Below are 24,495 nucleotides of genomic sequence, written 5' to 3' on the forward strand. Positions count from 1 at the left end.
TTGGGCGTAGAGCTCTTGCCCGAGGCTTTGCCGTAACTGTGAAGGACGTTATGTTCCTAGAGTTGAAAGAAGTACCCTCAAGTGGGGGTTCACGGCGGCCGCGCGCATGTTCCCGGGCATCGCGGAGCCTGGGACAAGCCCTCTCTGCCTCCCCCGGTGCCCCAGAGCCCGGCGGGGATGCGCCCGGCTGGAGGCTCAGCCTGCATTCCTTTGTCGACCTGGAGGCCGAGCGGGAAGCCCGCCCCTGCCCCCGCCCCCCACCAAACGAAGAATCTTGAACCCACTTGTCCGCGAGCAGTACCCAAGTCTCCCTTCTCTGAAGACCCAGGGCGGGAGAGGGGTCCATCGCCGACCCCAGGTGGTCTGCGCCTTCCTCCGAGAAAGGCCAAGGAAAAGCCGCCACCAAGATCCAGAGCTCAGGAGACCCCACCTGAGCACCGTTAGGCCTACCCTGTCCCTTGCAAGAAATGAGACGTTGTTCTCCGCAGGGTGCCTTGGAGAAGGGGAAAGGAAGCTGGTGATCCCCTTAAGATGGCAAAGGAACACTGTCAGTCCTGGGCTGCGCCCCAGTCCTGGCCCCCGAGAGCTGCCTTGATCAGTACTCCTGGGATCTTCCACACTCCCGGGGCCCAGAATCTGGTACTCACCGCCCCCCCGCCCCCGCCGCCCCGCCCCCAAACACACACAGCCCCGATGTAGTTCTTTCTGTTCCCTGCCCACTGAATTCCAGCACCTCCTGAGTGTGCCTTTGAAATGTTTACAGATAAAGCACGGATCCTTCCCCCACCAACCCAAGGATAATATCCAGAGAAGTGTGCAAAGCTAATGCTCCTACCACCAGGGATCTAAACGTCTGCCAGAGGTGCCCAGCCTTCTAGAGGTGAGGACGCAGGAAAGTAAGGAAGTCTTGAAGGCGTCCCCATGTCGCTTGACAGATGGGACGCACCTCTTCTCCAGGGCAACCTGTCACTTTAGTGCATGGGTCCTCTAGGAAGGCGTGGGAAGATTTGTTGTGTGCACTTCCAGCTGTGGCACGGGGTCCTTCTCAGGAAACACGATCTCTCATTCCATCCAGAGGCCTTACCTCTGGAAATGGGGTGAGATATGACTATCCGTGGGGGCAGCTCAACTCAGGTTTTTGGCTCCGAGAACTAGAACATTTAGGGTTGTATAGTATACATCAGGCAGAGCTGGAACAGTTGATACTGTTCACTTACTTATGTCTGAATCTTTGCAAACCCATGGGATGCAGCATGCCAGGCTCCTCTGTCCTCCACTGTCTCCGAGAGTTTGCTCAAACTCATGTTCACTGAGTCAGTGATGCTAACCAACCATCTAATTCTCTGTCACCCACTTCTCCTGCCCTGTTTTTCCAACATCAGGGTCTTTTCTAATGAGTTGGCTCTTCGCATCAGGAGAAAGGATTCGAGCTTCAGTTTCAGCATCACCCCTTCCAATTAATATTCAGGAGTGATTTCATTTAGGATTGACTGGTTGGGTCTCCTTGGACTCCAAGGAACGCTCAAGAGTCTTCTCCAGCACCACAGTTCAAAAGCATCAATTGTTCGGTGCTCAGCCTTCTTTGTGGTCCACTCTCACATCCATACATGACCACTGCAAAAACCATAGCTTTGACAATATGGACTTTTGTCGCAAAGTGATGTCTCTGCTTTTTAATATGCTGTCTAGGTTTGTCATAGCTTCCTTTCCAAGGAGCAAATGTCTCTTAATTTCATGGCTGCAGTCACCATCTGCAGTGATTTAGAGCCCAAGAAAATAAAGTCTGTCACTATTTCCAACGTATCCCATCTATTTGCCATGAAGTGATGGAACTGGATGCCATTAATTTTGTTTTATGAATGATGAGTTTTAAGCCAGCTTTTTCACTCTCCTCTTTCACATTCACAAAGAGGCTCTTTAGTTCCTCTTGGCTTTCTGACATAAGGGTGGTGTCATCTGCATATCTAAAGTTATTGATATTTCTACTGGAAATCTGGATTCCAGCTTCTGCTTCACCAGCCGGGCATTTCACACGAAGTACTCTGCATAGAAGTTAAATAAGCAAGGTGACAATATACAGCCTTGACGTACTCCTTTCCCAATTTAGAAACAGTCTGTTTTTCCATGTCTGGTTCTAACTGTTGCTTCTTGTCCGGCATGCAAATTTCTCAGGAGGCAGGTAAGATGATCTGGTATTTCCATCTCTTTAACAATTTTCTACAATTTGCTGTGATCCACACAAAGGCTTTAGCATAGGCAATAAAGCAGAAGTAGATGTTTTTCTGGAATTCTCTTACTTTTTTGATGATCCAGTGGATGTTAGCAATTTGATCTCTGGTTCCTCTACCTTTTCTAAATCCAGCTTGAACATCTGGAAGTTTTCGGTTCACGTGCTGTTGAAGCCTAGCTTGGAGAATTTTGAGCATTACTTTGCTAGCAATGCAGCCAAAGATGGAGAAGCTCTATACAGTCAGCAGAAACAAGACCGGAGCTGACTGTGGCTCAGATTATGAACTCCTTATTGCCAAATTCAGACTTAAATTGAAGAAAGTAGGGAAAACCACTAGACCATTCAGGTATGACCTAACAAATCCTTTACAATTATACAGTACAAGTGACAAATGAATAGATTTAAGGGGTTGTATCTAATAGACAGAGTGCCTGAAGAACTATGGATGGAGGTTCATGATATTGTACAGTAGGCGGTGATTGAGACCATCCCCAAGAAAAAGAAATGCACAAAGGCAAAATGTGTGTCTGAGGAGGCCTTACAAATAGCTGTGAAAAGAAGAGAAGCGAAAGGCAAAGGAAAAAAGGAAAGATAAACCCATCTGAATGCAGAGTTTGAAACAATAACAAAGAGAGGTAAGAAAGCCTTCCTCAATATCACTGCAAGGAAACAGGAAAGCAATAGGATGGGAAAGACTAGAGATCTCTTCAAGAAAATCAGAGATACCAAGGGAACATTTCATGCCAAGGTGGGCACAATAAAGGACAGAGGCGGTATGGACCTGACAGAAGCAGAAGACTAAGAAGTGGTGGTAGGAATACACAGAAGAACTGTACAAAAAAGGTCTTAATGACCCAGATAAGCATGATGATGCAATCACTCACCTAGAGCCAGACATCCTGGAATACAAAGTGAAGTGGGCCTTAGGAAGCATCACTATGAACAAAGCTAGTGGAGGTGATGGAATTCCAGGTGAGCTATTTCCAGTCCTAAAAGATGATGCTGTGAAAGTGCTGCATTCAATACACCAGCAAATGTGGAAAACTCAGCAGGGCTGCAGCACTGCAAAAGGTCAGTTTTCATTCCAATGCCAAAGAAAGGCAATGCCAAAGAATGTTCAACCTACTGCACAATTTCATTCATCTCACATACTAGCAAAGTAATGCTCAAAATTCTCCAAGCTAGGCTTCAACAGCATGTGAACTGAAAACTTCCAGATGTTCAAGCTGGATTTAGAAAAGGTAGAGGAACCAGAGATCAAATTGCTAACATCCACTGGATCATCAAAAAAGCAAGAGAATTCCAGAAAAATATCTACTTCTGCTTTATTGCCTACACTAAAGCCTTTGACTGTGTGGATCACAACAAATTGTGGAAAATTTTAAAAGAGATAGAGATACCAGACCACATTACCTGCCTCATGAGAAATCTGTATGCAGTTCAAGAAGCAACAGTTAGAACCAGACATAGAACAATGGACTAGTTCCAAATTGGAAAAGGAATATATTGTCAATATCCAGCATCAAGGCTGTATATTGTCACCCTGCTTATTTAATTTCTATGCAGAGTACATCAAGCAAAATGCCAGGCTGGATGAAGCAGAAGCTGGAATCCAGATTGCCGGGAGAAATATCAGTAACTTCAGATATGCAGATGACACCACCCTTATGGCAGAAAGCGAAGAGGAACTGAAAAACCTCTTGTTGAAAGTGAAAAAGCTGGTTAAAACTCAACATTCAAAAAGCAACGATCATGGCATCTGGTCCCAAGACTTTATGGCAAATAGATGGGGAAACAATGGAAACAGTGACAGAATTTATTTTAGAGGGCTCCAAAATCACTACAGATTGTGACTGCAGCCATGAAATTCAAAGATGATTGCACCTTGGAAGAAAAGCTATAACAAACCTAGACAGCATATTATAAAGCAGATATGTTACTTTGCCAACAAAGGTCCATCTAGTCAAAGCTATGGTTTTTGCAGTAGTCATGTATGGTTGTGAGAGTTGGACCATAAAGAAGGCTGAGCACTGAACAATTGATGCTTTTGAACTGTGGTGTTGGAGAAGGCTCTTGAGAGTCCCTTGGACTGCAAGGAGATCCAAGCAGCCCATCCTAAAGGAAATCAGTCCTGAATATTCATTGGAAGCACTGATGCTAAAGATGAAGCTCTAGTACTTTGGCCACCTGATGCAAAGAACTGACTCATTAGAAAAGACCCTGATGCTCAGAAAGATTGAAGGCGGGAGAAAGGGACGACAGAGGATGAGATTGTTAGATGGCATCACCAACTCGATGGACATGAGCTTGAGCAAACTCTTGGTGTTGGTGATGGACAGGGAAGCCTGGCATGCTGCAGTCCATGGGGTCGCAAAGAGTCGGACACGACTGGGTGACTGAACTGAACTGTACTGAAGCCTTTGTATTCTTTCCTCCACCTCCTGTCAGGGCTCTTCTGGCATCAAAACCTATGAAATGCAGGTCAGCAGTAGGTCCAAGTATCAGTCAGCCACCCATGTGAAGTGCGTGCTAGACTACACAGCAGCTGCATGTCCTAATACTGATGCTTTCAATCAGAACCCTCTAGTAAATAGGCCTCTATCAGTTAATCCACTTCATCGACTGGCCCAGCTCACCTACTGAGTCGAACTCCCTGAGAAGCTCTTACCACAAATGTCCAAATAAAGTTAAGCTGGTAGATAGCAGTGAAGTCTGGGAAATATTTATTGATGTATGAGCTATTTCCTGAAGTGTCAGACTTTGTGTCTGTCCCCTCAATCATGCAGTAATCGGACCCCACTTATAAGTCTCATGGCAACAGGATGTGGTGGCAGAGGGTCTGGAGGACAGTCAGTGTCCCCTTGCAAGGCATCGGCACCAGGTGAGGTAATGACACAGTCCTCAAAGGACAGAACACCAGCCTCCCAGACACGACCGGACAAGCTACTTCCATCAGCAAGGGAGGCTCTGGGGGACTGAGGGCTTGCCAATTGTGAGCTTCCACCGAGGGCAGCCAGATATCCTGAGTCTCAGTTTCAAGGTCCCACTCGTTCACATAGCACTGTGCCTTTCACCTAGGAAATGCAGAGAGGCTGGGAATTCAGGCAACCTGGGGATTCTGCAACTGACATGGTGGAATGCTGTGTTTGATTTCCAGCCCCGTCAGCCCTGCAGGCACAGGGGAATTTGCAGGCTGCCATGGAAGAGCTGTGGCTGTCATCCTGTGACCTGAGCCGAGAGCTAAGGCAGGTGTCCTTGTCAGTTTCCTCCCAGGGACACTGCAGTCACCGCACAGCCCAGCCTTGGTTCCCGGTGTTCCCTCCATGACAGTTCAGGATAGCAGCCGCTCTGGCACCTCGGGCACTTGCTGCCCTTGGCCCTTCACCCCAGTCGAGTGCAGGGGCAGCATGGTGACTGCTGAGACCCCCACAGGTCATGGGAGCCTTGAGCCCAGGTGATCACTCAGGGATGGCTCAGAGGGCTGAAGGCACGCAGCGAGTACAGGAAGCAGCTGCCACCCCAGACCCAGGGCAAGAAGGGAAGGGGTTGATGTCATTGGAAGCCCGCCCAGGATGAGGGGCCACGAAGACCAGCCCATCTCTCTTCCACATCACTGCCTTGTCATCTTCTGAGTCATCTGTCTATCTGTGGTTTGATTCATCAGTTGAAATTTTTATTTCAAAGACTGTGGTTTTGTTTCTAGTGTCTAAAGTTGGTTTTCAAATCCACCTAGACTTTTAGAATTCGTCTTATCTTTATGATTCCTTCTTGTGTATCTACTTTTTAAAGTTCATTTTTAATTGGAGGATAATTGCTTTACAATACTGCGTTGGTTTCTGTCGTACATCAACATGAATCAGCCATAGGTATACATACGTCCCCCTCCCTCTTGAACCTCCCTCCCACATCCCACCATGTGTGTCTCTTTTGGTGTCTTGGAGGCCAGTGAAGATTGGGGGAGTTGCAGTAGCCTTCTATCACAGGAATGCAGACGACTGGTAAATATCCATGAGAACCGCTCCCTGATCTCATGAGAATTCAAAGGTACTGTCAGTCTGTTTCAAAGTCCCCCCGATTAGGCACAAGAGTACAGGTGTTTCTCTTTCTCACCTCCTTCCTTTATAAACTGGTCCAAGGCCCAGGGATATTCACTGGGACTCACCTCCAATGCTTTCAAGACAAGCTGATGTGCGATACAATGCCCCAGGAACCTCCTTGGGAGCCAAATGGAGAGTGTAGCCTGCAAAAGGGCTTCCCTGAGAGCTCAGTTGGTAAAGAATCCACCTGCAATGCAGGAGACCTCAGTTTGATTCCTGGGTCGGGAAGATCCTCTGGAGAAGGGATAGGCTACCCACTCCAGTATTCTTGGGCTTTCCTGGTGGCTCAGCTGGTAAAGAATCCCACCTGCAATGCAGGAGAGCCGGGTTTGATCACTGGGTTGGGAAGATCACTTGGTGAAAGGAAAGGCTACCCACTCCAGTATTCTGGCCCAGATAATTCCATGGACTGTATGGTCCATGGGGTCACAAAGAGTTGGACACAACTGAATGACTTTCACTTCACTTTACAGCCTGCAAAAGGAGGTCAGTGGATGGGTCAATGTCCCTATCCACCCTTCCCTCTGCTAGCTAGAGATTTAGAACAAGCTGCTCAAGTCTTCGTGTCCTCATTTGCTCATCTGGAGAAGGGGGTGACATGCTACCGACTTCCTAGAGCCGCCACATGTCTGGGATGGATGAGTCCAGGCACGTAGCAGACACTCCCAGCCCTTACCGAAAATTATATCATCTGGTCTCTGACAGTAACGCCCTGGGGACGTAACAGGGCCACTCCTCTCTCTGAGGGACCTGCCAGCGTTCCATGAGGATGGGTGGTGTCTTCAACATGAGATCGCAGACCGGTCTTCAGCTGGCCCTCTGGGAGTCCTGAGTGGGAAGCCAGGGGTTAGGCGTCCCTTCTGGGACCATCCGCTCTGTCAGGACCCCAGCAGTACAACCACAGTGCTGGGGGTGTGGGGGGAGCCTCCCTCAGCCAGTGGTTTGCTGAAGCCCCACTGTCTGTGGCAGAGGGATGGAAGCCCCTGCTTGCAGATGATGGGGACCGGTCTTCTCACTCAGACGCATGCTGGGATGGACCCAGTTCCTTTTACAGCCTTGTCCTTCCTTCGTACCATGCAGGTGACCTTTCAAGAGCACTGGTTTTAGGTGGATTCTCGGTTCTTATCTGTGCTTTCCCCATGGATCTCGCTTGCTCACCTGCGGGCCACGTATGCATTTAAATAATATAATACACTCTTCTCAGTACGCATTTCCTCGTCTTTTCCCCAACTGACCTGGCATCCCACGGGGGCAGAGGCTGGGTGTCTGAGAGGCACTGGCCCCAGTCCCGGCCTACCTAGCCTGAGATCATAGGACACCCACACACACACACACACACACACAGTAGTGGGGCCAGCAGACAGCAAGAATCAGCCAGCCTGGGTCCACGAAGCATTGGGTGTGGGAACTCAGAAATTCTGCCCCGAGTCACATGACTCTCCTCACTTGAGGCAGGACAACTTTGTGCCCAAGATACACAACCCAGAAATCATCAATCCAGAGTGTAATAATTTGGTCACATAAAATTTTGTAACTTCTCGACTTCTGAAACCAGCCGGCCTAGTCTTTTGAGACAAGAGACAGGAATCCCACAGCGGTACAGTGGTTAAGACTCCATGCTTCCACTGCAGGGGGCGGGCTCGAGTCAATTCTTGGTCTGGGAACTAAGATCTGGCATGCCATGCTGCGCAGCCAAAAAAGAGAGATCCTTTCTTACGCGGCCCCTAAGCTGCTCTGTCCTTCTGAAAAGCCAAGGCCATTTTGGGGTGAGGCCCTCACTTCATCTGGCGACTGGCACCAAGCCAGCAGCCCCACCGAGCACTCGCCCACACTGTGGCCTCTGTCTCAGAGCTTCCTTGCACCTACTCGGCCCTCATTCTGCCTAGTGAGGTGATGGTCACAGAGGATAAGATCAGTGCCCTCGTTAAAGCAGCCAGTGTAAATGTTGACCCTTTCTGGCCAGCCTTGTTTGTAAAGGCTTTGGCTAGTGTCAGCATCGGCAGCTTCATCTGCCATGTGGGGGCTGGTGGACTTGTCCCGACAACTGGTACTGCGCCACCATAAGGTCCTGCCCCCTCCACCACTGCAGCCCCAGCTGAGGAGAAGAAAGTAGAACAAAGTAAAAAGAATCTGAGGACTCTGATGATGACATGAGCTTTGCTCTTTTTGACTAAACCTCTGTAGTAACTTCCCTGGTGGCTCAGATGGTAAAGTGTCTGCCTACAATGTGGGAGACCCGGGTTCGATCCCTGGGTCAGGAAGATCCCCTGGAGAAGGAAATGGCAACCCTCTCCAGTACTCTTGCCTGGAAAATCCCATGGATGGAGGATCCTGGTAGGCTACAGTCCATGGAGTCGCAAAAAATCGACACGACTGAGCAACTTCACTCACTTTAGTAATAACACATTCAATAAAAAGCTGAGCTCTTTAGAGAGAGACTGAGAGAAAATCTCTGCAACACGTGGAACACAGGGCTAACAGCCCTGCTATATGCCGATCAGGGTCTTTTGGGGAGGAAACTGCTTAGTATCAATAAACATGGTAAATGGCCATAGGTTTTGACCTGGTTCAGTTCAGTTCAGTTTAGTCACTCAGTCGTGTCCGACTCTTCACGACGCCATGAATCACAGCACGCCAGGCCTCCCTGTCCATCACCAACTCCCGGAGTTCACTCAGACTCACGTCCATCGAGTCAGTGATGCCATCCAGCCATCTCATCCTCTGTCGTCCCCTTCTCCTCCTGCCCTCAATCCCTCCCAGCATCAGAGTCTTTTCCAATGAGTCAACTCTTCGAATGAGGTGGCCAAAGTACTGGAGTTTCAGCTTTAGCATCATTCCTTCCAAAGAAATCCCAGGGCTGATCTCCTTCAGAATGGACTGGTTGGATCTCCTTGCAGTCCAAGGGACTCTCAAGAGTCTTCTCCAACACCACAGTTCAAAAGCATCAGCTCTTCGGCACTCAGCCTTCTTCACAGTCCAACTCTCACATCCATACATGACCACAGGAAAAAGCATAGCCTTGACTAGACAGACCTTTGTTGGCAAAGTAATGTCTCTGCTTTTGAATAGGCTATCTAGGTTGGTCATAACTTTCCTTCCAAGGAGTAAGCGTCTTTTAATTTCATGGCTGCAGTCACCATCTGCAGTGATTTTGGAGCCCAAAAAAATAAAGTCTGACACGGTTTCCACTGTTTTCCCATCTATTTCCCATGAAGTGATGGGACCGGATGCCATGATCTTAGTTTTCTGAATGTTGAGCTTTAAGCCAACTTTTTCACTCTCCTCTTTCACTTTCATCAAGAGACTTTTTAGGTCCTCTTCATTTTCTGCCATAAGGGTGGTGTCATCTGCATATCTGAGGTTATTGATATTTCTCCCAGCAGTCTTGATTCCAGCTTGTGATCCATCCAGCCTGGCATTTCTCATGATGTACTCTGCAAATAAGTTAAATAAGCAGGGTGGCAATATACTGCCTTGACGAACTCCTTTTCCTATTTGGAACCAGTCTGTTGTTCCATGTCCAGTTCTAACTGTTGCTTCCTGACCTGCATAGGGGTTTCTCAAGAAGCAGGTCAGGTGGTCTGGTATTCCCATCTCTTTCAGAATTTTCCACAGTTTATTGTGGTCCACACAGTGAAAGGCTTTGGCATAGTCAATAAAGCAGAAATAGATGTTTTTCTGGAACTCTCTTGCTTTTTTGATGATCCAGCGGATGTTGGCAATTTGATCTCTGGTTCCTCTGCCTTTTCTAAAACCAGCTTGAACATCAGGAAGTTCACGGTTCACATATTGCTGAAGCCTGGCTTGGAGAATTTTGAGCATGACTTTGCTAGCGTGTGAGATGAGTGCAATTGTGCAGTAGTTTGAGCATTCTTTGGCATTGCCTTTCTTTGGCATTGGAATGAAAACTGACCTTTTCCAGTCCTGTGGCCACTGCTGAGTTTTCCAAATTTGCTGGCATATTGAGTGCAGCACTTTCACAGCATCATATTTCAGGATTTGAAATAGCTCAACTGGAATTCCGTCACCTCCACTAGCTTTGTTCACAGTGATGCTTTCTAAGGCCCACTTGACTTCACATTCCAGGATGTCTGGCTCTAGGTGAGTGATCACACCATCGTGATTATCTGGGTCGTGAAGATCTTTTTTGTATAGTTCTTCTGTGTATTCTTGCCACCTGGTCTTAATATCTTCTGCTTCTGTTAGGTCCATACCATTTCTGTCCTTTATCGAGCCCATCTTTGCATGAAATGTCCCCTTGGTATCTCTAATTTTCTTGAAGAGATCTCTAGTTTTTCCCATTCTGTTGTTTTCCTCTATTTCTTTGCACTGATCACTGAAGAAGGCTTTCTTATCTCTTCTTGCTATTCTTCGGAACTCTGCATTCAGATGCTTATATCTTTCCTTTTCCCCTTTGCTTTTTGCTTCTCTTCTTTTCACAGCTATTTGTAAGGCCTCCCCAGACAGGCATCAAGACCATCCCCATGGAAAAGAAATGCAAAAAAGCAAAATGGCTTTGACCTGGTAGTTACACTTAAAGGTAACATCCGGAGGGAGATTTACAAATCTTCAGAGGTGCTAACAAACAAACAAGAAGTACAGAAAAAGTAATAATACATCTGTTGGGGATTTGTTATGTAAACTATAGTACATGTGTTCTGTTCAATACCTTGTGGCCAGAGATGACATGAGCTAGACTTGTGTACTGAGAAGGAAGACTTTTGCAGATATATTATTGCTAGTTAAAAATCACACTGAATATACAGGGTGTGTGTATTTTTAACCTGAGTGAGGAACTATGTAGGTGATCCCATAGAAGAATATAGTTAGAGGTGAGAAACAGAATTGTTAACAGTCTTGCCTAAAACAATGTTTTGTAAAAATCTTCAATTATGTGCTTTAAAAATATCCAGGGTGGTAAGATAAAATGGTCCAGCCACAGTGGAACGCAAATTGGCAGTTTCTTCTAAGGCTAATCGTCCACTTCCTTAGGACACAGCACTTGCACTGCTGGGCATTCATGCCAAAGAAACGGAAAATTCTGACCACAGGAAAGCCTGGATACAAATGTTCAAAGCAGATTTTTTCTAGAAACCTAAAAGTGGAAACAGGCAACAGTGGGTGAAGGCTTGAACAACTGTGGCTGACCCACACCAACGAAGGCTAGCAATACAAACTGAGAACTGACTGCTGAAACCAACTATTGATTGAGATGGATGGATCTTAAGGGCAGGGTGTGATGGAACAAAGGCCCATCCCGGGTTTCAAAGTGCATGGTTTCATTAACGTACTGACGTCTGTGTGTGTGTGTGTGTGTGCGTGTGTGTGCGCACACACGAGCGAGCACATGGTGAGGCATGCTGCATCCCAGCTCCCCAACCAGAAATCGAACCCAGGCCACCGGCAGTGGGAGTGCGGTGTCCTAACCACTGGCGCGCACGCACACACACACACCGAGAACCCTGAGCAGCTTTCCGATGGTACCAATGCCATCTCCTGGTGTGACGGTCCACTGGCTACGCAACAAGCTGATGCTGGGGCAACAACGGGAGGGGCATTTCCCTGTAACTTCCCGTGAACTTAATTCCTTCAGAATACAAGCTCACACCAAAGGCACACAGCAGGGCTTGGCGTATACACATCGGATCACTCTATGCGTGACTCTGCACGGACAGTCTGGATCTCCCCGCCGGAAAGTCCAGGGGCCCACAGCACGCCCGACTACGGACTGAGGAAAAAGAGACAGACTGCTGGGCGGAAGGCGGAGCTTACGCGATCGGCCTGCTATGATTGGGTCACAGAGCTGCCCGTCAGAAAGAGGGACAGGCTTGCTTGGAGCTGGAGGGCGGGTCTTCTCAGGAATCGAGCATGGTCATTGGTGAAGCCAGCCGGAAGAGGTGGGCAGGAAGGCGGTACGCCACGGCTTCCGGTGGGCGGCCTGAGGAGGGGAGCGAGAGGCGACTGCCGCGGGGACGCTCAGGGCGGGGCTCGAAGCACGGAAACGGCCCCCAGCTTCGCGTCCCCACCTCCATCTCGGTGCACAGCAGCCTGCCTTCTGGGTCCTGGGCGGGGCCAAAGCCCCGCAGTTAGCTGGGTTGTGCGTCTTTTACTGGGGAGAGGGCGAAGAGACGTCTCCCCAGAGCCCAGGGCCCTGGAGACCTTGGGGATTCCGTCGGGGCCCCACCCCCTGCTCCCGGCAGGACTCCCCCTGCTGTACTGAGGGCGGATGGCCCAGGACAGTGTATTAGGGGTGCCCAAGGACCGTGGGAGTGGGGAGGGTGGGCGGCAACCCCGCCAATATGCCAAAGGGCAGGGTCAGGGGGTCTTCGCTTGGCCCCTCCCTCCAGTCCTGGCGTCTGAGGGCGGCCTTGACCTGCGGTCTTGATGCCTTCCACCCTCCCAGGGTCTCGAATCTGGCCGCCTCCAGCCGCTCCCACCCATTGCCCGGCCCACCGTGTTCCACAGCCCGTGAGTGTGACTGGGATGATTCTCTGTGAAGCCCGGATCCTGCCCCCTTCCCCCCGCCCCACACGGAGTAACAAGGGAGAGGTGGGCAGAGCTGAGCCCAGTGCCCAGAAACGTGGAGTCGGCCAGGGGTGCCATGCTTCTGGAGGTGGGGAGGGCCCAAAGTAACACAGTCTTCCCCCTGTCACTCGACAGGTGTGGCCCGCTGGGAGGGAATCTTGCCCAAGCACTCCTGTTCTCCAGGACCGCCTATGGTTGCAGCCCTCAGTGCCTGCTGCCTGCCTCTTCCCTGGAGGTCAAGGTGAGTGAACCCAGCAGGGAGAGAAAGCTCCTGGCTTCACTAGCAGTGGATGTGATCAGAAACCATCCATCGTTAAAAAAAAAAAAAAAAGAAACCATCCATCCTGACGCTGGTTCTCATGCTGGAAGGGTCGTGAGAACACCTAGAGGGCTCACTCAAAGCCAGACCATAGGGCACCGCCCTAGAATCTCTGATCTTGCACATCTGAGGTGGGGGTTGAGCATTTGTGACTCCAACAAGCTCCCAGTGCTGCTGCCGCTGCTGGTCTAGAAACCCCACAGTAAGCGCGCTGCTCTAGAGGCCTGAGACTCCTAGGTGTGTGCCACCTGCCCTTCTCCCGCAGGGCTGGGAAAAGCCACGAGGCTGGTGGTTCTCGCGAGATCTGGGGCTTCCCATTGAGCAGTCCTCACCCTTCCCTGCCTGAAGCCGAAGGAGGGGCTATCCACAGCCCAGGCAGGATCAGGTGTCAGGTTTGTTGAGTTGCTCAACAGCTCCTCACTTGGGCTGATAACATCTGGACACGTAGGAGGGTGGGGCGAGATCAGATCCTGTGCCTGGGTGTGGGGACGAACTATCTGATGAGGCAGAGGAAAAAGGCCTACATGCTGAGGTCAGGGATGGGAAAGGAACATCGGCCCTAGGACCAAGTGTGGGTCTGGGGGAGCATGGAGACCCGAAGAGCTTCCCAGGTGGTGCTAGTGGCAAAGAACCCACCTTCCGATGCAGGAGATGTAAGGAGATGTGGGTTCAATCCTTGAGTTGGGAAGACCCGTGGAGGAGGGCATGGCAACCCACTGCAGGATTCTTGCCTGGAGAATCCCATGGACAGAGGAGCCGGTGGGCTACAGTCCACGGGGTTGTGAAGAGTCAGACACGACTGAAGCGACTTAGCACACACGCGCGGAGAGCAGCAAGGGGGTTGTCTGCCCAGGAACTGCCCTGACAGTTGTCTGGTCTGCAGGTGTGGTCAGCCTTCTCTCGCTGGTGGGAAGCCACTGCCTTTCCTGCCACACGTTCCTCACCAAGAGGAGCTCCCAGCTCCTGGGTGATGCTGCCCAGACCTCCTCAACACCCAGCGCCATCACCCACTTCTTTGGCCAGTCGTTGCCTAGGCTTGTCTGTCTTTGGCTCCAGGATGGCCCGCCATCCAGTTGGAGCCACAGATGAAAAGCAATGCCAGGGATTTCCCTGGTGGTCCAGTGGCTAAGGCTCCATGCTCCCAAAGCAGGGGGCCAGGGGTTCGATCCCTGGTCAGGGAAGTAGATCCCACATGCTGCAACTAAGACCTAGCACGGTCAAAGAAATAAATAAAAACAAATATTATTTAAAAAAAAAAAGAAAAGCAATGCCAGTGTCCAGCTGCCCCATGTGCCCAGAACCAGCAGCTCTGGAACCCCAGCCCCCGAGTACATTCTTGGAGTCATTTCAGGGCGGTGGGGTGGCGCTTTGGTTGGCATTTTCCAAGGCCCTCTCCTGCACCCTTTTCCTTTGGGTCACTGGTCTTTTCTTATTGACTGGTTCAAGTTCTCTATACATTAATGATATGAGCCCTGAGTCACATCTTGGTACTATTTTTTGGCCCACTTTGTCACTTGTCTCTTGACTTTGTGGTTTGGGGTTTGCGTTTGACTAGGCAGACGATCTTAGAGTTTGTGTCACCAGACTTTCCAGGGTCTTCCTATTGGTTTCTGGGGTTTCTTGTCAGTTTGTTTGCTCCCAATTGACTTACAGTGATCTTCTCTATTTACAGTCATCGTGTATAAATTACCCATTGCTGAATAACAAGGGGCTACCCAGGTGAAGGTAGCGTAAAAACCTGCCTGTCAACACAGGAGACAGAAGAGATGTGGGTTGCGAAGATCCCCTGGAGAAGGAAATGGCAACCCACTCTAGTACTCTTGCCTGGAGAATCCCATGGACAGAGGAGCCTGGCAGGCTACAGTCCATGGGGTCGCAAGGAGTCGGACACGACTGAGGTGACTTAGCATGCAACCATGTGTAGCAAATTACCCCAGATGTAGTGTAGTCCCTTAAAACAACCAGCACTGGTAATCTCCCAGGTGTCTGAAGGACAGAATTCTAGAAGGCCTGGCTGGGGCTTCTGGCCTGGGGTCCATCACAGGTTGCAGTCAAGGCTTCTCCGGGGCCACAGCCCTCTGGTCTGCCTGGGGTGTTGGGGTGGGAGGGGGGTAGGCTCTGCTTCTGGAGGGTTCATGGGGCTGCGGCAGGGGACGGTCCCTCCCCACCGGGCCTCTCCACCGGGCCTCTCCACCGGGCTGCTCGGGTCAGGCCTTCCCCAGATCCAGCGATCTCAGAGAGACAGAGCAGCCCCGAGATGGAAGCCACAGTGTTTGTCTTGTAACTCATCTCGAGGTGACACTCCCTCACCACTGCTGTGATTTTATGGGTCACACTGGTCACCCCGTGGAGAAGAGAACGGTACCCACGTGGGCCTAGGTTCTTCACGTTCGTGCCGCATGAGAAGGCTCCAAGGAGTGTCCCTGCCCCTGAGCCCAGGTGTGGGACTCCCGGGCTGCCCAGGCCCCTCAGGAATGTGTCCTTTGTGGAAGCAGGGGTGGCGGGTTGCAGCCCAGAACTGAGCCAGGCCAGGCATGTGTTGTACAGGCAGAGAGTGGCTTTTCACCTTGAAATGGTTGCAGACCAAACACACGGAAAGCCAGAGAAACAGATCGTGTGATGATCCCAGCATGGCCCACAGAGCCCGCGGCGTGTGCCCTCTGCCCTCCGCCCAGGAGTCTGCAGCCCGAAGGGCCGTCCCAGCCAGTGCTTCAGTCCTGGGAACGGGCGCAGAAGCTTTCTCACTCTGGCAGCCTGTGCATGCCACGGCTGTGCAAGTGCACACTCAGGCCTGGGCCCCGTGCTCTCTGACCTCCGAGGTGTCCCCACCCTGTGGTCAGCCCTGCCCGCACCCCTCCTTCCCAGGGGGCCCCCGTTGAGGGGGTGAAGGCTGATGAGCCCCTTTTCTTCAATGGCTGTGCCTGGTATCCCTGGACTGGGCTGGTGCCAGCCTGGGGTGGCAGCTGAGTGTCCCTTTGGTCCCAGGAAGGCACTCTCGCTGTGCTCATGGGGGATGTGCCTGCTGCCCCACCTCCTGGCTGGGACTGAGATGGGACTTCCCGGTGACACGCTTGGTGGCTGTGAATGTGTCATGCAGCTTCTGTGGGTGGTGAGGGCTCCTCCTGTTGCCTCTTGCTTCTGGGCAGCGCTGGGGCCCTTGGCGACAGCTCCTGGCCCTGTCCGTGGCCACCACACTCTTCTCGAGCCTGATGACTATGGCCTCAGGAGAGCCGGGTTCTCTGTCTCCGTCCCGGGGCAGAAGCTGAGGCTGAGGCTGAGCTTGCGGGGCCTGTCCTCAGGGATCGTGGCCCTGACTCATGGGGACACCCCTCGGCCAGGATGTGGGGCCGCCGCAGGGTCCCGGGGTCCCCTGGAGAGGCTTGAGCCCCCCAGCGGTCCCACACTCTTGGGCCTGCTGACTGTTCCCCTAAGTAGAGCCGCCTTGCAGCCCCTGAGCCCCGGGCACAAGGACCGACAAGGGGCCTCTGCCCTGCCGTCTTCGCCCTCAGGGCTGCCTTCCTCAAGCATGCCCTCAGGCCCAGGGCTGCGTGGGCACTGTCCTCCCTCTCCTGCTGCCCGGCCTCTGTGCCTCGCGGAGCTCCTGCAGGTACCTGCCTGGTGGATGGGCACAGACTGGGCAGCGACCCGGCCCCACCTCACTGTCCGCCTGCCTCGGGCTTCACCCTTGTCCTCATCCTCCGCCCACTGGGCATGATGGTGCCTGACCTTTGGAGCTCAGGCATCTGGAGTAGTCCAGCCTCCGCCGGTGCTGGGTCCGGGAGCAGTCCCCCTCATTCAGCCCCGCTCCCCAGGCTGTGGCCTCCCTGGGCTCATGGGGACCTTGCAGACGTCTGTGGCGAGTGGTGGAGCTGGCTGAGGCCAGCCTGACCTCTGAGCAGCACAGCGTGCCCCTTCTGGGTGCATAAGTCCTCCTGGGGGTGTCCATGGGCTGTGGAGGAGGCTGCTGTAGGTGGCGGGCCTTGTCCTCTGGGGACCTGTCCACAGCTGGGACGTGGAGCTGGATGATACACACAGACATGCAGATGCACACACACTCGAGTTCCTGGCGGCCAGTATCCATTACTCATGTTTGCTGACTGTGACTCGTCCACAGCTGGGACCTGGAACTGGGTCACACACACACACACACACACTCGAGTTCCTGGAGGCCAGCGTCCATCACTCCTCACATTCACTGACCTTGACTTATCGGCTGCTCCCCCTTTGGCTCACTGCCTCCATCAGGGTTCCAGCGGGGTGCCCGTCAGTGCCCTGGCCCTGCGCCCTGGAGTGTGGTGTGGCTGCCCAGACCAGGGGCCGTGCGGGACCTCCAAGGGTCTCTAGAGCTTTGTCACCGTCATTGAAATGCCGAAGCTCTCTCTCTGTGGGTGGCCGTCCCATCCTGAGGGGCGCTGTGCCCCTCACTTCATCTAGGTCCGGCACACCCTCCTGGGGGAGCAGGCACCAGGGAGAGTGGGGTGCAGGGGTTCCCTGGGGCGGGGGGGGGGGCTGCTCTGTTGTGGGAGTGGTCAGCTCTCCCGTCCCCCTGACTCAGAGCAGACAGGACCTGTAGGATGCGGGGGCCGCTCCCCACAGTGTGACCAGACACCCCCTCCCCAGTCTTAGTAGGGAAGAAGGGCCCCGGCGGGCGTCTGTGGCTGGACCCCTCCTCTGCTCCTGGGGACCAGGTCTCAGGCCGCTTGCCCCCAGCAGATGAGCTCCTGGTGCCATCTGCATGTCTCCCTCTCCAGAAGCCCTCCAGAGGTGGCACCCTGTCTCACTCCCTCCTGCCCCTGCCTGGTCGAGGCTCTGGCCTGGTCTGGCCCGTGGCATCTCCTTGGGGCTGTCCTCAGGGTTGTTCCCCCTGCAGGTTCCAGCTTCTCCCCTTGCCGCCCCGCGGGCGTCATGACCGCCCAGGTGTGATGTGGCATCCAGGGAGGGGATAGGTCTGGTTATGCTCTCCTCTGGGGCCATTCCCCCTTCCGGTCCCCCATCAAGCAGGCTTTGGGACACGGGATGGCAGGGAGGACTGATGGCAGGGAGGACTGTCTGCTCTTGGCAGGCTGGTCCAGGCAGCAGGCAGGAGAATCTGGGTGAGTCTGGGTAGAGGAGTGGTGCCTGGTGGGCCGGCAGAGGTGAGAAGGGGCTTTCTGGGAGGACCTCTCTACCTGGCTCTCCCCAGTGGTAGGGGACTTCTCTGGGTAGGACTTGATTTGTTTCACTGATTTCCTGCCTTCCCTGGGGAGGGGCTGGGGATAGTTTCCAGGGCATGGGTATGCTGAGCCTAAGGCCAAAGGCCAGCCCCAGGGGCAGTAACAGTGACACCCTCCTTTTCTTGAGTCCCTTGGGGAGGTTCATCCTTGTGGACCCACGGGCTTGTACCCACTCTTGGATGGCTGCTTCTTCAGTGCTGGGACTAGCCCAGTAGAGTGGTCAAGGTGGGAGTGGTCCTAGATTGTGGAATGCTGTCTGCTACTTCCACTAGACCAGGAGGCGGGGGGAGGGTGCGGCCGATGTCAATGGTGGCATCAGGAGCTCCTCCTGCTTGCCATACCTCCTGGGCACTTCTCTCTCTGCTCCACCAGGGATGCTGCTCAGGCTGTTTGGCAGGGTCCGAAGCTACCAGCTCAGTTGCCTCATTCAGGGCCTCCCGAGCTCCTCCATGTCTGCCAACCACCACCACCATCCCCCGACTCCACTCTGGTGGTACCTAAGATGGCAGGAGGTGCCCTGCACGCTAGGAAGCTGCTGCCCCCTGCTGTGCTCCCAGTACCACTGCAGCCCATGGTCCAGGCAGAGCCTGGAGATTGGTCTCAGAGCCCTGGAAAGCCCTAGGTGGGGACTTGGAAGATTGAGGTCTCTTGGGGGCTCACGGAGCCCTCCAAAGCTTTGGGCTGGGGTGCCCAGAGCACTTGAAGGCATTCAGGCACCCTTATGGGGGTCCAGGGCCTTGAAAGCAAGGCTAAGCCTGGTGGGAGTCTGGAGGGAGGTCCAGAGTCCTCAAGAGAGCTCTCTGGGGGGCAGGTATCTCAGAGCCCTGGGGCAGTGATTTTGAAGCAAGGCCCTCAGAAACCCTCCGTCTGGTGCATGGTGATCAATGGATGTGGTCACCCATGGGAAATAAAAGGGGGAGACTATGTCACCTGGGAGGCGACTCCATCTTCCTTCAGACATGGCAGTGGTTGCCAAGCACATCTAGCCTCCCCCTCGGTCCTGCAGATGGAGGGTCTGAAGCCCGGAGGGGACCATTTCGTCCAGAGGCCATGCCATCTCTCTCCCCTTCCTCCCTGCAATCCCTCCTCTTCACCAGGACCTTGTGGGGCTCCTGCTGCACAGCCACTCCCAGGAGGAGCACTTGAGATCACTTGAAATGAGATGTTGCGCCATGCCCCTACAGAGTTCTGATGCCCTGACGATGGGACTCCTTGTTCACCCCCCTCCAGTTCACCGATTTGACCACCTGCCCTGTGGTCACAGATCAGCAGGCCACACCTCCTGCCTATGCCCACTGCCCACCACGGAGCATCCGTGTCTCAGCTCTTGGTCTAGGATGGCATGAGACAGATGCTGGGGGCCCAGGGGTGTCCCGGCCACAGTGGACTGGGTGCCACAGGAGTCAGGTGGGAGTGCCTAGCAGCAAACGAGGGAGGCTGGGGCTCTGGGAGGGGTGAGAATATGAGAAGCCATTTCTTTTTGGTGTACTTGAAATGCACAAAAAAAGCCTGTTGCTTTTAAGAAAACACCCACCCCACCCCACAAAAGTGCAGAGACTAGGATGCAGTAAAAAGAAATGTCCGGGAGCTTTGGTAGAAAAGTTCCAGTCCTGGCCCTGAGCAGAGCTTACCCAGCAGCTGTAGACAGCAGAGAGCCCCAAAGGCTCAGGAGCCCATGGTGCATGTGCAGGTGAGAGGGCAGGCCCTGCCAAGTCCTGCCACCTGTAGGAAGGAGCCCATCAGAGCTGAGGTGCCAGGGTCCCACCCAATGGTGGCCCGGCGGGTGCCTCTGCTTCCCTTTTGTGTGCTTGCTTCTCCAGACTTTACTGCCCTCTACAGGCAGTGTGGAGCCCAGGCGCACAGTGTGCCATTCTACCCCAGGTTTCCTTAGCACTTGATGTTAAGTGAGTGATGGTCGCTCAGTCGTGTCAGACTCTTAGCGACCCCATGGACTGCAGCCTGCCAGGCTCCTCTGTCCATGGGATTCTCCAGGCAAGAATACTGGAGTGGGTTACCATTTCTTTCTCCAACTAGATGTTAAAAATCACATGTAAACTGTGAAAATTGTGAAATGCCCACAGCAGAAAACCTTGTGGGTAATACCCAGGTGAGGAACTGGTTTACTGAAAGGGGATGAAACATTCAGAGGACTGAAAGCCTTCCCCTGTCATTAGACAACCAGCTTTCCAGCAGAAACAGCCCATCAAGCAGATGCCTCGTTTGCTTCCCATCACTCTGCCCTTGGACACCACGGTTGGTGTCTGCTGGTCCCAGTTGAAACACCCAGAACTGACATGGTGCAAGCAGCCTCACCTGCGTTTCCCAGTGGGCTCTCTGTGTGACTATTTTTTATAAGCACTTACAAGAGCTTCTGATAACATGTCAGGGAGCATGCACCAAAAGCAGAACATAAATGAGTCTATGGGTAGCCTATGATCCCTATCTCAGGCTCAGAGGACAAAAGGATGAACTGACAAAGTTGGATGGCAATTCTGGAGACCCAAGGCCTGGAAACCTTTAGCAGGGGGCAGCCCAACCCCTCCCCATGTTAAAGAGAAGAACCCACACATTAAAAATAAATGGTCTTTTATTGTGTCCACGAAAACAAACTCAGGGTGGCCTTTGGTTAATCCCCCCATGAGGTGACGACAAATAGGAGGCATGCGATGACCAAAACCATGTTCTCCTCTCCAGGAGAAGGGTCTTGCCCTCCTAGGCCCGAAGGGTGACAGGCAAGCAGGGCCAGGAGGATCCAGAAGCAGGCCCACCATGCCGCGGAGGGCCCAGGCCTGCTGCCTCCCTGGCAGGACAGGGCAGGGGTCAGCAAACATTGCCCCTGTCCTGGTAACCCCAAGCTAGAACACACAGAAAAGCCCCAACCCCCCTCCCCCAACAAACACTGATAAGGCAGTCAGCCAGGGCTTCCAAGAGGAGCTGGCCTCCAAGGTACGAGGTCAGACCCTTAGGGCTCTGCCCAGAAGGGGTTGCCATCCTCGGCCTGCATGAAGTAGTAAACAAAGAGCAGGAAGGCAGCAAAGACCAGGAACAGCAGCACCTGGCCCCAGAGTGGGACCTGGCGATCCTGGCCCAGGCCGGCAGCCCCAGGGGCCTGCTTTTCAGGCCGGATGGCTCTGCGGGTGAGCCACGAAGGGGCCGAAGATGAAGATGAGGACACACTCGAGGTGGAGGAGGATGTGGGATAATAGGACAGGCCCAGGGAGCTTCTGGAGATGTTGGAAATAGGGCGGTAGTGTGCGATGTTCTGGTAGGCACTGTCCTGGCCATACAGGAGGCGTTCCCTGAGGCAAAGAGTGCAGCAGGTAGACCAGGACAGCCTGAGCCCTGAATCAGCCCCAGCCCCTGGCTCGCCTTAATACTCACCGATCCTTGCCTTCCTCTTCCAAAGAGAAAAGATTGTCATCACGGACCTACAGAAGTGAATCAGAGTGAGGATACCTATTGTCACGGTTGATGTAGGTATGACAGGTCATACCCTCAGTCCAAACTGCCCTTCCCAGCCTGTTCTGAACACTGCTTAAAGGCCTGGGCCCTGCCACCCTCCAGACCCCCTTCTTGGTCCTCAGCCTTATGTCTGCAGGGCCGTGCCACTTGTTCCAGCTGCCTGAAACCTACTTTCTATCCCAGTAGTCTCAAAAAGAGCTCAAACCTAGATCCCAGACCAGAGCTAGGGCACGTCCTGGGCACATTAGTCAAAACAGTTCTGACAGCCCGCCCCCCCCCGCCTCGCAAAGGCCCTGACCTGGCAGGTGTCTGCAGGCCCCACCTCTCCCTAGAGGTTTCTGAACTACCATTTGCGCCCAGTGGTCCCCTTGACTCATCCAAACCCCATGAGGACCCCCTCAGGTTGTACCCAAGTACAGGGTGCCCGACAACTCAGCTCACCTGGCGGTGAAAGGGGTCAGCATCTGAGAGTGAAGCTGAGGGCTGGCGGAAGCCCTTGGATGTGCCCATAGACTCAGGTTCCCCGTAAGTCCTGGTGGTCAAGTAACTCTCCTCATAGTAGTCATCATTATAGCCTTGGGAAGGGGGGGCAGCGGTAGCAGAAGGGGCAATGGTGTCCCCACCTGGCCCGATGGCCCTAATCTGAATCCCACTGGGAGGGGGGGCCTGCAGGACGCTTGGGGTTGAGGTCTCAGGTTCTGGCTGACACTGGAAGGAAGGTGTCAGACTGCCCACCCCACCCTTGCCTTACCCTTGCTCTGGTAAAGTAAGGCGTCCTCTTTCTTGGGCAGATCATACATATCCGAGTCCACGGACGCCGAATCTAAGTCTGAATGGGGGAGGGGCTAGGACCATTGGCCCACAGGGGTCCCCTCCCGTTTCCCCCGCGCCCCTTCCAGCCAGTGCCCTGGCCACACCCCCGCGACCCCTTCCTTAGCGTCCCCCAAACCGTGTCCCCAAGGGCGGCCAGGCGGGGCCCTGGGACGGGAGCCTCACCCGAGAACCGATAGGAGAAAGAGGATGCGGACGAGCTCGGGGGCGAGAGCCTCCGCCTCTGGGACTCATACTCGAAGATTTTCTTTTCGTAGAGCTTGCGAGTGGAACCTGATCAGACGCGGGGCACAGGGCGGTCAGGGAGCGGGCCGGGAGGGGGCCGCGGGGCTAAGCGCGGGGAGCGGGCCCGCCCTCCGTCCACCGCGTACCGACGACGGGCCCGTGTGGGATGTTGTACTGGCGCAGCACGGCGGCCAGCTCGGAGTCCGACAGGGCTGCGTAGTCGTCCATGGCGGGCAGCGGGCGGCGGAGGCCTGGGGGAGGCCTGGGCCTTGCAACACCGGCCGAGAGACGACGGCCTCGGAGCGCGGCGGGGGCAACAGGAGTGCCTCGGGAGCGGCTACGCGCGCGTCACTCCCGCGTCACAGTCGCGGTCTCAGCGGGCAGCGCGCGCTGCGCGGAGCGGGGGCCGGGCCTCGCAGAGAGCTGCCAGCGCAGATTGGTGGAGCCTTGGGAACGGGCGGGGAGGGGCGGGGCTCGCGAGCCCAGAGACGTCACACGCTAGCGCATTTAGGGCTGGACCCCAGTGAGGGGCGGGGCCTGGGCGCGACGGGAACTAGCTTAGACCCGCCCCGGCTTGGGAGCGGGGCGGGGCCCGCGAGCCGCGACGTCACCCTCTCGGCTATTCGGGTCAGAAGGGTGGAGGGGCGGGGCCTGTGGCCGTGCAACCAGCAGGAACTGCCCAGGATGTGGGAGCCCGGCGGAGCTGCGCGCTGGGCGGGGCTCGCCCTCCCTGAGTCACGTGGACTCCGCTCGGACCCAACTGCCCCTCTGCTCCGGCGCTTGGGGGTCCCTGGCCGCGCCCCAGCCAGGCGCATCGCCGGCAGCTGCGAGAAGGGGCCCGATCCGAAGGGGCAAGCCCTTGGAGAGCACGGGTCCAGACTAGGCGCTGTTGCGCGCTTGGGGCGCGCGCGCCACACCAAGGAAGCCTGTAGCCACCTGACCCTAAACCGCCCCCCAGACTCCCAGACCCCCTGCCCCAGCACGCCTTCCCACTCTGCGGGACCCTGGCCTGCGCCCGCCGGTTCCCACCACCTCCCTCCCTCCCCCCTGCACCTCAGAGGAAATGGGGCACTGGGCTAGGAGGCCACCAGCGCTCCAGGAGCCAGCAGCCTTGGAAGGGGCCCGGGCATGCCAATGGGCATTGGCACGGGGCGCCCTGTGATGCGATGCATGCAGAGATGGCGGGTGCCTGCTTTACCCACCGGCAGTCCACCCGAGGCGCGAGGGGCTTCCCCTCCATGGCTGGGATGGCCCCTGAACCCAGCGTGACCCAGAAGGCTGCCAGAGGGAACTGCCCCGGGCTTCCGATAATGTGCTCTGAGCACCTGGGTCTCAGTGGGCTTCAGGGCCGTGGGAGCGCAGAGGGGGCCTCCCGGGCAGGGGGGCCAGGGGACTGAGGGGGGCAAACCATGGAAGGCAGCGGGGGGCCTGTCACAGGGAGTTGGTGAGAGCCTTGGTCAGGAAAGACCCTGAAATTAGGAAGGAGATGACAGTCACGTTCTAACAAAGCCAGCCAATGGAATGAGGGGAAACTGAAGTGCCTCTCCCGGAACTGGGATGAAGGCTGGTAGACTTGCCCAGTTGGTGAGGATC

The 24,495-nt window shown here is 54.3% G+C and overlaps 2 protein-coding genes and 1 pseudogene across 14 annotated transcripts; 2 read left to right on the forward strand and 1 right to left on the reverse strand.

Moving 5' to 3' along the window:
* Positions 1 to 5,052: 5,052 nt before the first annotated feature.
* Positions 5,053 to 8,501, forward strand: LOC147341028 (large ribosomal subunit protein P1-like; annotated as a pseudogene).
* Positions 8,502 to 12,246: 3,745 nt separating this feature from the next.
* LOC147341029 (uncharacterized) lies at positions 12,247 to 20,333 on the forward strand. Of its 13 annotated transcripts, none has more exons than XR_015159785.1 (5): positions 12,247 to 12,363; positions 12,731 to 12,876; positions 12,988 to 13,093; positions 13,437 to 13,563; positions 14,055 to 14,493. XR_015159785.1 is itself a non-coding variant. In XM_086389509.1 (5 exons), exons 1-4 carry the CDS (start codon positions 12,554 to 12,556, stop codon positions 13,515 to 13,517), a joined length of 267 nt encoding a protein of 88 aa, XP_086245635.1. In that variant the 5' UTR covers positions 12,413 to 12,553; the 3' UTR covers positions 13,518 to 13,563; positions 14,844 to 14,972. The 13 variants fall into 13 exon arrangements, 7 of the variants coding, with proteins under 7 accessions (XP_086245635.1, XP_086245634.1, XP_086245630.1 ...); XR_015159784.1 differs by having other exon boundaries at positions 12,266 to 12,424; XR_015159786.1 differs by having other exon boundaries at positions 12,268 to 12,421.
* A 620-nt stretch (positions 20,334 to 20,953) lies between these two features.
* On the reverse strand, positions 20,954 to 23,269 carry EMD (emerin). The gene is made up of 6 exons (XM_086389503.1): positions 23,049 to 23,269; positions 22,843 to 22,950; positions 22,598 to 22,675; positions 22,288 to 22,421; positions 21,766 to 21,812; positions 20,954 to 21,683 (listed from the first exon to the last, which is right to left on the reverse strand). Exons 1-6 carry the CDS (start codon positions 23,128 to 23,130, stop codon positions 21,347 to 21,349), a joined length of 786 nt encoding a protein of 261 aa, XP_086245629.1. The 5' UTR covers positions 23,131 to 23,269; the 3' UTR covers positions 20,954 to 21,346.
* Positions 23,270 to 24,495: the final 1,226 nt, after the last annotated feature.

The sequence above is a fragment of the Bos grunniens genome, chromosome X, assembly GCF_055505025.1.
Source record: "Bos grunniens cultivar Pamir isolate PY7600 chromosome X, Bosgru_T2T1.0, whole genome shotgun sequence".
Taxonomy (NCBI): domain Eukaryota; kingdom Metazoa; phylum Chordata; class Mammalia; order Artiodactyla; family Bovidae; genus Bos; species Bos grunniens.